General features: G+C 39.7%; 1 protein-coding gene across 1 annotated transcript in view; it reads right to left on the reverse strand.

Moving 5' to 3' along the window:
* The window catches only part of STXBP4 (syntaxin binding protein 4), a 736,191-nt gene that overhangs the window by 275,459 nt on the left and 447,009 nt on the right, over positions 1–13,723 (reverse strand). The window contains exons 13-14 of the mRNA XM_053721597.1: positions 4,073–4,122; positions 2,442–2,575 (exon numbers count right to left, since the gene is read on the reverse strand). Of these exons, the coding sequence (XP_053577572.1) occupies positions 2,442–2,575; positions 4,073–4,122 (184 nt within the window). The remainder of the gene's footprint in view (positions 1–2,441; positions 2,576–4,072; positions 4,123–13,723) is intronic.

The following is a 13,723-nucleotide window of genomic DNA, read 5'->3' on the forward strand; positions in this document are numbered from 1 at the left end:
ACATGAAATAATTAAAGTACAAAACCATCCTAAGTAGTTGTTCAAAAAAGTCCACTTGAGCAAGTGTATATTGTGCACATTATCCAGTACCCTTCTCACTGCTGCTATTCTACTTTCATGTTTTATGGCAGTATAAAGACTACTAACATCTAAGGTAAACAATATATACTTGCTCAAATCTAGCTCCAAAATGATGGCAGTTACTATTTGCCGGACACTGCGGCCTGAAGGACTTTACTGCCAAAAGCAGCTTTGGAAGAAGCATAAATATCAAAATAATAAATTTAGAAAAGGTATGAAGAGAAGACCAAGTTGCTGCATTGCAAATCTGTTCCAAGAAGGCGATATTTTTGAAGGCCCAAGTAGAAGATAAAGATCTAATAGAATGAGCAGTTTCTCCCGCAACCAAGTAAGTCTTACGAATAGTCTGATTTAGCCATGATGAAAAGGCCACAGCTGTAGACTTTTGACCATTTCTGGGACCTGAAAAGAGGACAAACAAGCTAGAAGTCTGCCTAAAGTATTTAGTAGCTTGAAGATAGGATTTTAAGGCTCTGACTACATCCAGATTGTGAAGTAGGTGTTCCTGAGGGTTAGAAGTATTTGGGCACAGGGAAGGAATAACAATTTCCTTATCAATATTTTAGAAGACACTACCTTTGGTAGAAAATCACATTTAGTCTGAAGAAGCACTTTATCTTGATGAAAAATAAAGAATGGGTGATCAAAAAATAGGGCAGTTAATTCAGAAACTCTTCTAGTGGAAGAAAAGGCTAGAAGAAAGAGAACCCTCCATGAAATAACTAGCCGATAATCCCTTGTGTAGTCAATCTTGAAGGAACTGAAGAATTCTAGGGATTATAAAAGATTTCCAAGACAAACCTCTGGCAGAACACCAAAGTTAGTAAGCTTTCCAAATCTTACGATAAATTTTCTGCATGATAGGCTTTCTAGCTTTCAGTAAAGTAGAGATATCAGAATCTGAGAAACCTCTGTTTTTGAGAACTAGTCGTTCAACCTCCACACCATCAAATTTAGAGATTTGAGATCCGGATGATACAGCAGATCTTTCCTTAGGGGTAGAGCCCATGAAGGAAGAGATGAGACAGTGTAGCTTTTTTTGCTCTGTGTGGAAATATAGTGAACCCAGGACTAAAACATACTGATGGCTGCTAAGGGGAAATAAGGCAAAAACATAGGTAGAGCACTATGTGTAAAGGCTGAGAACCCCCAACTATGTAGTACCTATAAAAGAAGAGTAGTAGAGATAGTTCCTAAGCTGTGTTTAGTGCCTGGACTGCAGCAACTCTCCACTGTATCTTATCTTAGCTTGCTGAGGTCTCTCTCTCTCACAGAATGCAAATCCAACAGAGAGCCCATCCAGTGCAAGTAAATATACTTGCGGATATACCAGCAACCCCTCAGGTAGAGGATAAGAAACTAGGTCCCTGCAACGCCTGAAGGCAATTATGGCTGATGGATTTACATGTGAGGGTACTGATACATGCCATAACTGAGGCATTTCTTTACCCCTGCTTCACCCAGAATCTTGGAGAAATTATGCTGAAGTCTTCCCTGAGTAATGATAGAAAAGGGGTACTGGGTCTCAAGTCAGGTATGAGCTCCCAATAAATAGTTAGAAAATAATAAAATCTTGCTTGCAGTGCACCTCTCTCAACCTCTCTCCTCAGAGGCCAATAACAAACTGAGTGGGGAGAGGAGGAATTAAATCTTTTGTGAGGGTTCTTCACCTCCCCCTAGTGGTGGTAAATATATCCCACAATACAGTATAATTAAAAAAGAAAAGAAAAAAAAAGGACAGATCATGCTTTAGTTAATAGGAATCTACCAAAAGGTGTCTAGAATCGTGCAATGTAGTTTTTATGCTAAAAAAGGTTTATATTTAAAAGGATATTAAACAATGCTCCTTTGGTAAAAACAAATATGTTAAATCAAAGTAAACATTAAAAGAAACAGATTTTGTATAAAAACAAAAAAAAAACAACCAGCAAACAACTTGTTTTCTTGCAGAATTTTCACTTTCAATTTCTCAGTGTAACCCCTGTCCCCAGTGTGATAAGTGGTTCTGAGCATGAGCAAATTGACTCATCTATTTACTTAATACTAAATCAACTCTAAAAGGTTTTATGACATCATTCTAGGTAAGCCTTTCTGTAGAGACCACAGCCTCCTTTGTAGGGCTGTGAGAGGAAGTAATGGACACTGCACAAATTAAGTTAAGTAAAATAATTAAAAGGTAAAATCAATTTAACTAGATGAATATAACATATTGCAATGATTCTATTAAGTATAAGCTACTGCTCAATGCTTTTGTATTACAATGACACAGACTGTTTAATATCCCTTTAATAAATAAATATATGAGAATAAACAACACAGTGAGGTATGCATACAATAAAAGGTAAATAAAAAATACTTACAGTCAGCTTCCAAAATGGAACGAACAGATCTGGAAAGTTCTTTAGATTCTGCTGCAATATTAGCCACAATAGCTCTGCCGTTTGGCCCCACTTTTGATAAAAATGATTGAGATGACAATGCAGGAATACGTTCACTACGCACAGACAAAAAAAAAGCCCATTAGCAGACGTCAACTAACATAATAGCTATTTTCTAAAAATACCTTTAAATCTGCCATTTCGGGCATCAATTTTTTTTATTAGGGACATGGTGCTCAAAAACTTCTCTGCATAAGCTAAAATGTTTAAACATGTGTTACAATAAACAACCCTCTTCAGCCAATAAACCCTAGAGTCCCAGGATTCAACTGTATATAATCACGCACTTCATTATAGTTTCTAATTAAACAGCTTTAACTCAAAGGGACAATAAAGTCAAAATTAAACATTCCGATAGATAATGTAATAAAAAAGAAAATTTTTACTCCCATTATCAAATCATGTACAGCATTTTTATTTGCACACTTCCTGATGCTTCTATTAAATACATATATTAGTCTGGCATTGGTTTATTGACTGTCACATGATTCAAGAAAATGGGTAATAAAAGGAAACTTTGAAATATGGCATAAAAATAGCAAATATGTATTTGGCACCTGCTATGTAGAGAACTTCATAGAAAACGATTGTCTGGAAGTCTAAATGAAATCAGTCTCGTAAGAGCCAAATATTACATAGTTGTATAATGAATGTGTATACTAAACATGTCTGCAATAAAACACCACAGAAAACAATAGAGAGTCTGGAAGTCACAATGTATATAAGTTGGGATATAGAAATAAACTATTAGTTTTATATGCGCTTGGGAATGAAAGTCTTGCTATTTATAAGTGCAGCAATCTTTTTCTACTTAGAAGACATAACGCCTTGTTTTATAGCAAAGGGAAGAGGTTTTCCAGCAAAAACAGCACATAGAGGTGCCGAGATTGCTTTTGTCCCATTGTAGTCTTGAAGCTCTACAAGACCGTGAGATATTACAGAGCTTCCAGCTGCCAAGGCAATCAATTCTAATGCTGTTTGGCAAGTACAGAACTATTTGGAGTCAGTCACCTTCAAAACAAGGTCTATCCCTGGCATGTTGAAATCGTTAGCCGTTCTGCATTTCATGGCTACTGGGTTGTTCCGATCAGAGTACAGTGTTGTGGTTGGTATGAGTCAACCTACGTTATCCAGACACCTACAAACTGTATTAGACATCGTGTACAAAATATTTAAGCGTCATGTTTGGCTCTCTGAAACACCCAAGGAATGGCACACATTTTGCATTGAGACCACCAAAGGAAACAGAAGAAATGTTCGAAACAGAAAGCATTTAAGTCCCTGAATGTGCAAATTGTATGTGCACTTAATAAATTCACTAATCTGTGTCTAATCTGCCTTCTAATTTATCAATCCTCGCCAACTATCGCCCCCGATTTGACGCAAAGATATCCAGCACTAATTTTGATAAATTTTGGCATTGAATCACTAATTTGGAGGGCTTGAAGTGATGCGGACACTTATATGTGCTTCAGATTTACAATATATTTTTTAATCATAAAACCTATTCATATACTATAGTAATATAAACAATGCATGATGGGATATCTTACCTTAGATTCAGGACAGAGCCTGTATTATCCGATAGTTTTTCATTGACATCCTGAAAACAAAGACAGGACAGACATAAAGATTACGAAAAAATGTGTGTATGTCAGTCTGCTGCACAGTGTTAAAGGGACAGGGAAACCCAACATTTTCTCTCATGATTTGGATAGAACACACAGTTTTAAACAACTTTCCAATTTACTTCTTTTGTCAACTTCATTTTCTTGTAATTCTTTGCTGAAAGAACAACATTGCACTACTGACAGCTAGCTTAACATATCTAGTTAGCCAATCACAAGACACAAATGTGTGCCGGCACCAATCAGTAACTAGCTCCCACTAGTGTAGGATATGTGCGTATTCGTTTTGAATAAGGGATACCAAGAAAACAAAGCACATTTGAAAATAGAAGTGATTGTAAAAGTGTCTTAAAATGACAAGCTCTATCTGAATCATTCAAGTTTAATTTAGACTTTTCTATCCCTTTAATACAATACTCCTGCTGTAAGACACACAATGAGGAATTTAAAACATTCTCCTGCAATGAACTAACATTTTCTTGTGGGACTTGTGGAGGTTTGTCAGTGTTTAGCAATAGTGTTGTGGGAGTTGCCCATTTAAGGTAATTAGAATGAACAACAGAATGTAAAATACATTTTTGGATGGCTATAATGAAAATGTAAACAGTTTTAAGATGGAGGTGCGCTAGGGGAGTGTATGCCACTCTTTGGGAACCTCCTCTAAAGATTCAGAAGTTTGGGATAAGTAATAGAAGGTATAGAGGGCTCTGAGAAGCTTAAACACCTGCAAAAATACTTAGTATATTCACTTTTATCTTGATGATAAAGTTGTATTAACTTCTAGTTGTATATAGACTTCTGTTATACAATCAAGGTCCAGATTATATTCCACAAATAGTAGTAAATATTACAAATCAAAACAGTAATATTGTTTATACGACTTGTGTCCTTTACATGATACTGCAACTATGCCAAAATACACCAATAATTACTTATATATAAATATATATATAAAAATGCAAAAGCAAACTTTGATAGTGGTTTACAAATATAATATAAAATATTACACATATCCTAAAACCTACAAGATACCTAAAATGCTTCAGGGACGTCTCCCTTATAAAGTCTTTAAAACGTCCTTTTAATACCCCGTTAAAATGTAGAGCAAAGAGTCCGTTATTCCTTAATTGGTTATATTTATAGTAAGTAAGGTCGAGGATAGACCCGTAAACTAACATTATCGCCATTTGTCTCACAAGAATAACTTGCTAAACAGATCCCTGTCAAAAGCATACTTTGTGCTAACAGCCAACAGTTTGCCAACAGATCATTGTCAAAAGCATAATTTGTGCTAACAGCCAACAGTTTGCCAACAGATCATTGTCAAAAGCATACTTTGTGGCCATAGCAACTCAAATCAGGAGACTGTCATTAAGATTATATATCTTAACTAAGAGACTGCCATTAACATTGCAATACTCAGAGACTAACAATATACAAAAGCATCTGACACAGTGTTTCAAAAGAGTTATAAATAGCTCAATGTTATCTATATGAAACACATGAACTAAAGCCCTCTAGTGGTGAAAAACTGTCAAAATGCATTCAGATTAGAGGCGGCCTTCAAGTGCTTAGAAATATGAACCTCCTAGGTTTAGGTTTCAACTAAGAATACCAAGAGAACAAAGCAAAATTGGTGATAAAAATAAATTGGAAAGTTGCTTAAAATTACATGCAATATTTGAATCATGAAAGTTTATTTTGGACTTGACTGTCCCTTTAATTATACATACACTATAGTTACATGATAATCGGGATGTGCATTCTGATCCTTCGTTAGGATGTAGAAGAAGGCAGCCGCTCGTGGCATTTGGCTATGTTTGGAGCCAGGTTTTTTCTTATGAAACTGAAACGCACTAAGATTTGGATTTTCACTGCCCTTAGTGTGTTGAACTTTCACAATAAGAAATCTGGCTCAGAAAGGAGCAGAATTCACAAGCAGTCGCCTTCTTCTGCATTCAGATCCTAATGAAGGATCCGAACGCATATCCTTATATGGTAATATAGGTTAAAAAAAAGTCCATTTGGTTCACTTTCGCAGATCCCTGTTCATTTAAAACAAGACCAAACAAAACAAAAATGAATTTATTTTCAATTGTGCCTCAGATTTCTCATTAAATCAACAAGCTCCTACACTGCCACTGCTTACTGTTATATCCTGTAAACTGGAGTCTAAAATGACCACAGATTTATACATGAAAGTACCGTGCCGGCCCTTTCCTATGCTAACTCACATTGCATCTTGTTAAACCAGCCTTTTACACATGCATGAAGGAAGATACTTATTGTACAATTTGCAAATTCTTTGTTTCTTTATTGGGAGGTTGACACACTCAAAATGACTCTGCTTTAGTTATGAGAACAAAATGCCTACCTAGGTATGCTTAAAAAGATACCAAAAATAAAATACCAAGTACATTTGTTAATAGAAGTGAAAACTCCCTTAAAACAATGTTCTATCTAAATCATGAAAGTTGAATTCTAACTTTCATATCCATTTTAAGCTGTACAATCTAAACAGTGTTTTGTTAACCCCTGTGTCCTGATATAACTGATGTAATCACTTTCCAGACTATGTCTGCCAAGTGCCTTAGTGACATAACCAGGTATCTTCATTAAGTTTTTACAAATTAAAATAAATAGCAATAAATAAGCCAAAAATACAACTTCAGGAAGCTTAATATTATTGCTTATCACAAAGAAATAGGATGTTTTTAAACTACATGATATAGTGTTTATTTTCTAATCTATTTTTATTATATTGTACATAATATCACACACAAAGTTCATTTAAAGGGATATGAAACCCAAGAATGTGATTTGTGATCCTCTGAGGAGTCTTATGTCCCACTCTCTCATAGGCCAAGCGAATCAAACTCCTCAACCAAAAAGACAAAGAAGTAGAAGAGGCCCTCTGCCCCTTGCGCTTCCCGGGAATACACCACAAAAAGAGATGTAGACTGTCTAAAAAGATAGAACTTCAAGGCACGAACCACATCCATATTATGAAGTAACCTCTCCTTAGAAGATGAACTGTTAGGACACAAAGAAGGAACAATTATTTCCCGATTGATGTTACGGTTAGACACCACTTTGGGAAGAAACGCCAAACCAGTGCGAAAAACTGCCTTATCCGCATGAAAAACCAGGTAAGGAGGCTCGAATTGCAAGGCAGTGAGCTCAGATACTCTGTGTGCCAATGGAATAGCCAACAGGAAGAGAACCTTCCAGGACAGAATCTTAATGTCAATGGAATGCATAGGCTCAAACGGAACCCTCTGCAATACCTTAAAGACCAAGTTTAAGCTCCATGGGGGAGCAGACTGCCTAAAGACAGACGTGATTCTAGACAGAGCCTGAATGAAAGATTGAATGTCAGGAAGCTCAGCGAGTCTCCTGTGCAACAAGACTGATAATGCCGAAATCTGTCCCTTTAAGGAACTACCGGCACAACCCTTCTCCAAACCCTCCTGGAGAAAGGACAGAATCCAGGATACCTTCACCTTGTGAAAAGGATATCCATACTTCTCACACCAGGACAAGTAAGTCCTCCACACCTTATGGTAGATGTGACGAGTGACTGGCTTCCTTGCCTGAACTAAAGTGTCAATCACACTCTCAGAAAAACCTCTCTTGGCTAAGACTAAGCGTTCAATCTTCACACAGTCAGCCAAAGAGAAATGAGATTTTGATGCTGAAAGGGACCCTGTTCTAGTAGATCCCTGCAACAGGGTAATCTCCATGGCGGAGAGGATGACATCCCCACCAGATCCGCAAACCACGTCCTCCGCGGCCACGATGGAGCAATGAGGATGGCTGAAGCTCGCTCCTGTTTGATGCGTGCCACTACACGAGGTAGTAGTGGTAACGGTGTAAAAATGTAAGCTGGGCTGAAACCCCAAGGCACCGCTAAGGCATCTATCAGCTCTGTCTGGAGATCCCTCGATCTTGACCCATATCGGGGTAGCTTGCAATTGAGTCTGGACACCATGAGATCTATCTCCAGCATTCCCCATCTGAGACAAATCTCTGCAAACACTTCTGGGTGAAGAGACTATTCCCCCAGATTAAGTATTGCCTGCTGAGAAAGTCCGCTTCCCAGTTGTCCACACCTAGAATGTGGATCGCTGAAAGCGAGAAGCTGTGGGACTCCACCCACTCCAATATCTGAGACACCTCCCTCATTGCTAGGGAGCTCCTCGTACCCCCCTGATGGTTGATGTAAGCCACTAAGGTAATGTTGTCGGTCTGGAATCTGATGAAGCCGAACGACCCCAGAGAAGGCCACGCCCTCAAAGAATTGTAAATTTCTCGAAGTTCCAGAATATTTATCGAAAGGAGAGACTCCTCCCAGGTCCATTTTCCTTGTGCCATCTTGGCACCCCCAAACAGTTCCCCATCCTGTGAAACTCGCGTCCGTGGTCACAATCTCCCAGGGACAGATGCTCTGGACGGATCCACCAAGAGAGGGAGTCCCTGGTCCGAGCCTCCATCGATATCCGCTGTGATAGATCTGAATGATCGCTGCTCTACTGTCTCAACATGCACAATTGAAGAGGTCTGAGATGGAACCTGGCAAATGGGATGACACCTATGCTGGAGACCATGAGCCCAATTATCTCCATACACTGAGCCAGGACTGAAGGGCAAGACAGGTGGACGCAATCTTTCTGCGTCGATCTGTGAGAAATATTTTCATGGACATAGAGTCTATTATCGTGCCCAGGAACTCCACCCTGTTGCTAGGAACCAGGGAACTCTTTCCTGAGTTGATCTTTCAACCGTGAGATTGGAGCAAGAAAAGAAGAGCCCTCGAATGATCCTCTGCAAGGCTGAACAACGGCGCCTGGGCTAGGATGTCATCCAAATAGGGCGCCACAGCAATGCCCCTGGATCTGGCCACTGCAAGTAGCGCCCCCTGAACCTTTGTGAAGACTCTCGGGGGCCGTCACTAGACCTGAAAGAAAGGGCCACAAACTGGAAGTGTTGGTCCAGAAACGCAAATCTTAGGAACTTTAAGTGGTCCCTGTGAACTGTAACATGAAAGTAAGCTTCCTTCAAGTCTATTGTCGTCATGAACTGCCCCTCTTAAACTACTTAGATGTCATGTCCGCAGACCAAGGCTTTAGCCACAGAGCCCTGCGAGCTAATACGGAGAATCCTGATACATTTGCATTCAGGCGAATAATTTGCATATTGGCGTCACAAATGAAAGAATTTGCGACCCTCAACACCTTAATCTTATCCTGTATCTCGTCGATGGAAGTCTTCCTCTCGACCATATCACACAGGGATTTACAGCAATATGTCGCAACTCCGGAAACCACGGCTATAGCCGCTGCCGGTTGAAAAACAAACTCTGTGTGCTGAAACATTTTCCTTAACATGTTTTTCAACTTTTTATCCATGGGCTCTTTAAATGACGAACTATCCTCGAGAGGAATAGTTGTCCGCTTCGCAAGCGTGGAAATAGCACCATCCACCTTAGGGACAGTCCCCCACAGCTCGAGTTGAGAGTCTGGGACGGGGAACAGTTTCTTAAAAGAAGAAGAAGGGGAAAAGGAAGAACCTAATCGCTCCCATTCATTCTTAATGATGTTAGCCATCTTAACAGGAACCGGGAAGGTCTGAGGCACTACCCTGTCCTCGTATACCTTATCAAGCTTAGGAATCGAAGGTTCCTCTGGAAGCTTTGGTTCCGGAACCTCCAGAGTAGCCAGAACTTGCTTCAGCAAAAAGCGCAAATTCTCTATCCTAAACCTAAAGTCAGGCTCCTCCGCAGCCGGAGGATGAAGTGACCCGGAGGATGAAGTGACCCGAAGAGTCAGAGTGGGCCTCCTCATCGTATAACGCCTCTGATATTTCCATAGGTGTAGATAACCCCTGGGCTGGCCCGCCATGATACGCCCTACGCTTGCACTTAGCAAAACGTGGTAATGCATGGATCACTTTCTATACCGCCGTTTGCAGTTGATCCGCAAAATCTGATGGCCAACTAATCTCTCCCATAGGAGTAATGGTTGGACCCTGGGGCGCTGCATGTGCCCTCGGAGATGAAAGCAGGGAACGCACCTCACGGGACAGGGAACCCTCAGAGGTGGACGGCTCAGTAGTACTAGACATCCCTTTATTTTTAGATGTTGGAACTTTATCAAGACATGTGGAACCTAGTTGAGCAGGCTAGTTTACAAGAACCTCCTCACAATAAACACAGGAATGAGACTTTGTTAAAGAGGGAGTACCCTCTAACGCATCAGAGTCCTCCATAGCTTGCGCTTTTATTACGGACTAGATAAACTTAATAAACAAGCACCTCTATATCTCCAATGGCCGGGGCACTCACCACCTCCTATGACCCAGACTACAGAAACCGCTTCGTCTCCTGCTCCGCTGATCAACAGAGGAAGTGGAAACCGCACCGGGTCACAAGGAATGCCTCGCAGGACCACCCCTGCACTAAGGAGAAAACGTGCCAAAACCGGCCACCCAAATACTCCCGGAAGTCAACCTGAAAGTTCCGCTATTGCCAGAGCCTCATCTCCCACATAATGCAGCAATCACACAATAAACAATATCATGTATAAACCCCCTCTGTTTAATAATCCCCTTATCGGGAATATTAACCCTTGATTCCATAAGATAAAAGACGCCACATTGTGACCCTGTCTTCTGTGTTATCAGAAACGATCTTAGCAGAATCTATGCTGTGGAACAGGAACACAGCCATTCAAGTGTGACAGGTAGAAGCATCGTTCCTGACATGGACTTCAGTGCAGAAAGCAGGCAGCGAAACTCGTCAACGCTGATTGCTTGTGGAGCTGTTAATATGAGTCGGGATGGTTTTGCAGAAAGACTCTCCCTGCATCTCCGGACTCTAACTTTCACCCAGGCTCTCACCGAGAGGCTGACAGGACTACTTAAAACTCCAGTCCTATTTCGAAGAGTACTACCCTCCAAGAGACTACTCCGAATCTTCGGCACTTCTCTGCCATGCTCCTGTGATGAAAGGCAAAGAATGACTGGGGGATGAAGGGAGTGGGGGAGGTATTTAAGCCTTTGGCTGGGGTGTCTTTGCCTCCTCCTGGTGGCCAGGTTCTTTATTCCCAAAAGTAATGAATGAAGCCGTGGACTCTCCTCCCCTATAGATAGAAACTGCTGTCGTATTGTGCTCTAGAAATAAGCTGGCTTTTAAGCTTACGTACCTGCTTTTCAACAAAAGATACCAAGAGAAAGAAGAAAAATTGACATTAGAAATAAATTAGAAAGTTGATTAAAATCGCATGTTCTATCTGAATCTGAAAGAAAAATGTTGGGTTTCATATCCCTTTAAACATTTTGTTATAAGCTACATAACTAATTTGTAAGTTTTTTTTTTATTTCAGAAATCACGGTCAACAGTATAAACCTTCATCACCCTTAGGGAGACTTTCCACAGTGTCATGATACATATATACAAAGAAAGGGAAACGTTTAACCAGGCATAAACAACAGCTCAGTAGCTTGCTCTTTGGTAGGTCACCACCAATGAACAGCTGCATTTAATGTATGTGTTTAATGACCATGGGGAAAGTTTCCCTAAGGGTGATGTGGGAAACAGGATGTCAACCTCCTGCCCAGTGTGCCTAGAGGAATATGGCTGCACCTAACTTACAAGACCCACAAAAAGCCAAATGATTGTGTGAGGTTGCCATGTTCCTCATTCAGAAGAGAAATGCCTGGTATTTCAGGGCTGGATTGTCCTATATAGGCTGGATCAGACTGATATACTTCAGGAAGTTCACCCTTGTAAAAAGCACTATTAGATTATAAGAGGCTGCTCCGCCAAAGAACAAGCTACTGTGTTGTTTTTGGTTTCTTGTTGAACGCTTCTCAATATATTTGTGTTTCACATGATGCTGGGGTACTATCCCTATGGGGTATAGGGAAAGCCAGATATGCACTCCCTGCCCTTCAGGGCTGGCCTAATTACTACATATTAAAAAAAAAAAAATCAACTGGTGATCTAAAATATATAATTACCCTCCCTCACACCTTTATTTCTGATAGTAGTCTAAAAAATATTGGATATAAAATAAACAAGGGTTAAAGTGAATGTAAAGTCAGTGGCTCCAGTTGACAGCGCTTTAATCGTTTTTGAAAAAAAAGGTTACTTTCATTATTTTTACAAATCATTTTTTTCTCTTTTATTTTACCTTTATCTCCCTTCGCTCTTAGTACTATTCCTCCGCCCCCCATCTTAGTTTTTAGATTGACAGTTTATGCCTAAGATTGCCAGCCAATCATTGAATCCCCCCAGGGGGACCAAACCCCTTTTCATTAAGTCACTCAATCCGAATGCGCATGTGTTAGACTGCAAATCTTCAATTCCACTTGGACGTGCGTTCACGCTTCGCGCATGCGCTGTAGCAATTTTTTGAGTGTTAGAAAATAATTCAACAATCGTACTTCAGCAAGGTAAGGAGGAACAAAGTAAGCTGCTGCATTCGATGTCGCAATAGTATTCAAAGAATGTATTCATTCATTGAATACTATGTAGCTATAGAACGGAATCCCTGTGGAACGCATGCGCAGTAGTTGTTCTAGACGGGATTGCGCTTTGCGATTGTGTAAACAGCGGGTGGGACTGCTCCATACGTAATAGGGAGTCAAATAAGGAAGTAGCGGATGGGAGGAGCTGGGCATGAAAACGGAGGAACATTAGTGAGATAAATATAACATTTATTTTATATTTTTTATAAAAATAAAAGTGACGGTTTAATAATATACACACAAGGAATTGATATGTTACATCCAACAGATGAAAATTGACATTCACTAAGAAATGTATACGTTAAGCCATGCTCTATTACACAGACAGTAAACAATACACTTTCATGATTCAGGTAAAGCATGCAATTTTAAATAACTTTCCAATTTACTTCAATCTAATTAATTATCTAATTTGTTTTGTTCTCTTGGTATCCTTTGTTGAAAAGCATACCTAGGTAGGCTCAGGAGCCGTATTGCACTATTGGGAGTGAGATGCTGATTGGTGGCTGCACTTTCTAATTAATTGTAATATGTACCAGATTTAACCTCTACATTTATATATCTGTTATTTTAAGAGCGGATTAGATATTTTTTCCCTAACCTTATAGCTGGCTACTTACTATTGCAAATATATATTCAAGGTATTTTTATGTTAGAATAAAGTCTAGGCTTTGTTAAGAGGCCCCTTGCATTGTTGGAGAGCTTACAAAGATAAATATCCCACCTTGGCGACATTGGTAAAACCCTACTTATGCATCTCAGGCACCACAACACCATCTGAGCGCCTCTTCTCTGCTGCAGGCAACATGTGGTCATTTTGACATTTTTGCATTTGAATGCAAAGTATCTGAAAGAGTGACTATTAGAATGTTATAAACAATGATAGTCGACCTCTTTCTAGTTCTACCTCTTTTCAAACAGTTTGTAGTTTTGTTTTGCTTAATTCTAACAATTTACTCTGCTGCTTAAAAATTGGACAAAACAGTTGTGTTAATCTAAAGTTTTAGTCTGAAGTTATATTTGTAACACTCAGTATGTTGACATTAT

This window comes from Bombina bombina, chromosome 1 (assembly GCF_027579735.1).
Source record: "Bombina bombina isolate aBomBom1 chromosome 1, aBomBom1.pri, whole genome shotgun sequence".
Lineage (NCBI taxonomy): Eukaryota > Metazoa > Chordata > Amphibia > Anura > Bombinatoridae > Bombina > Bombina bombina.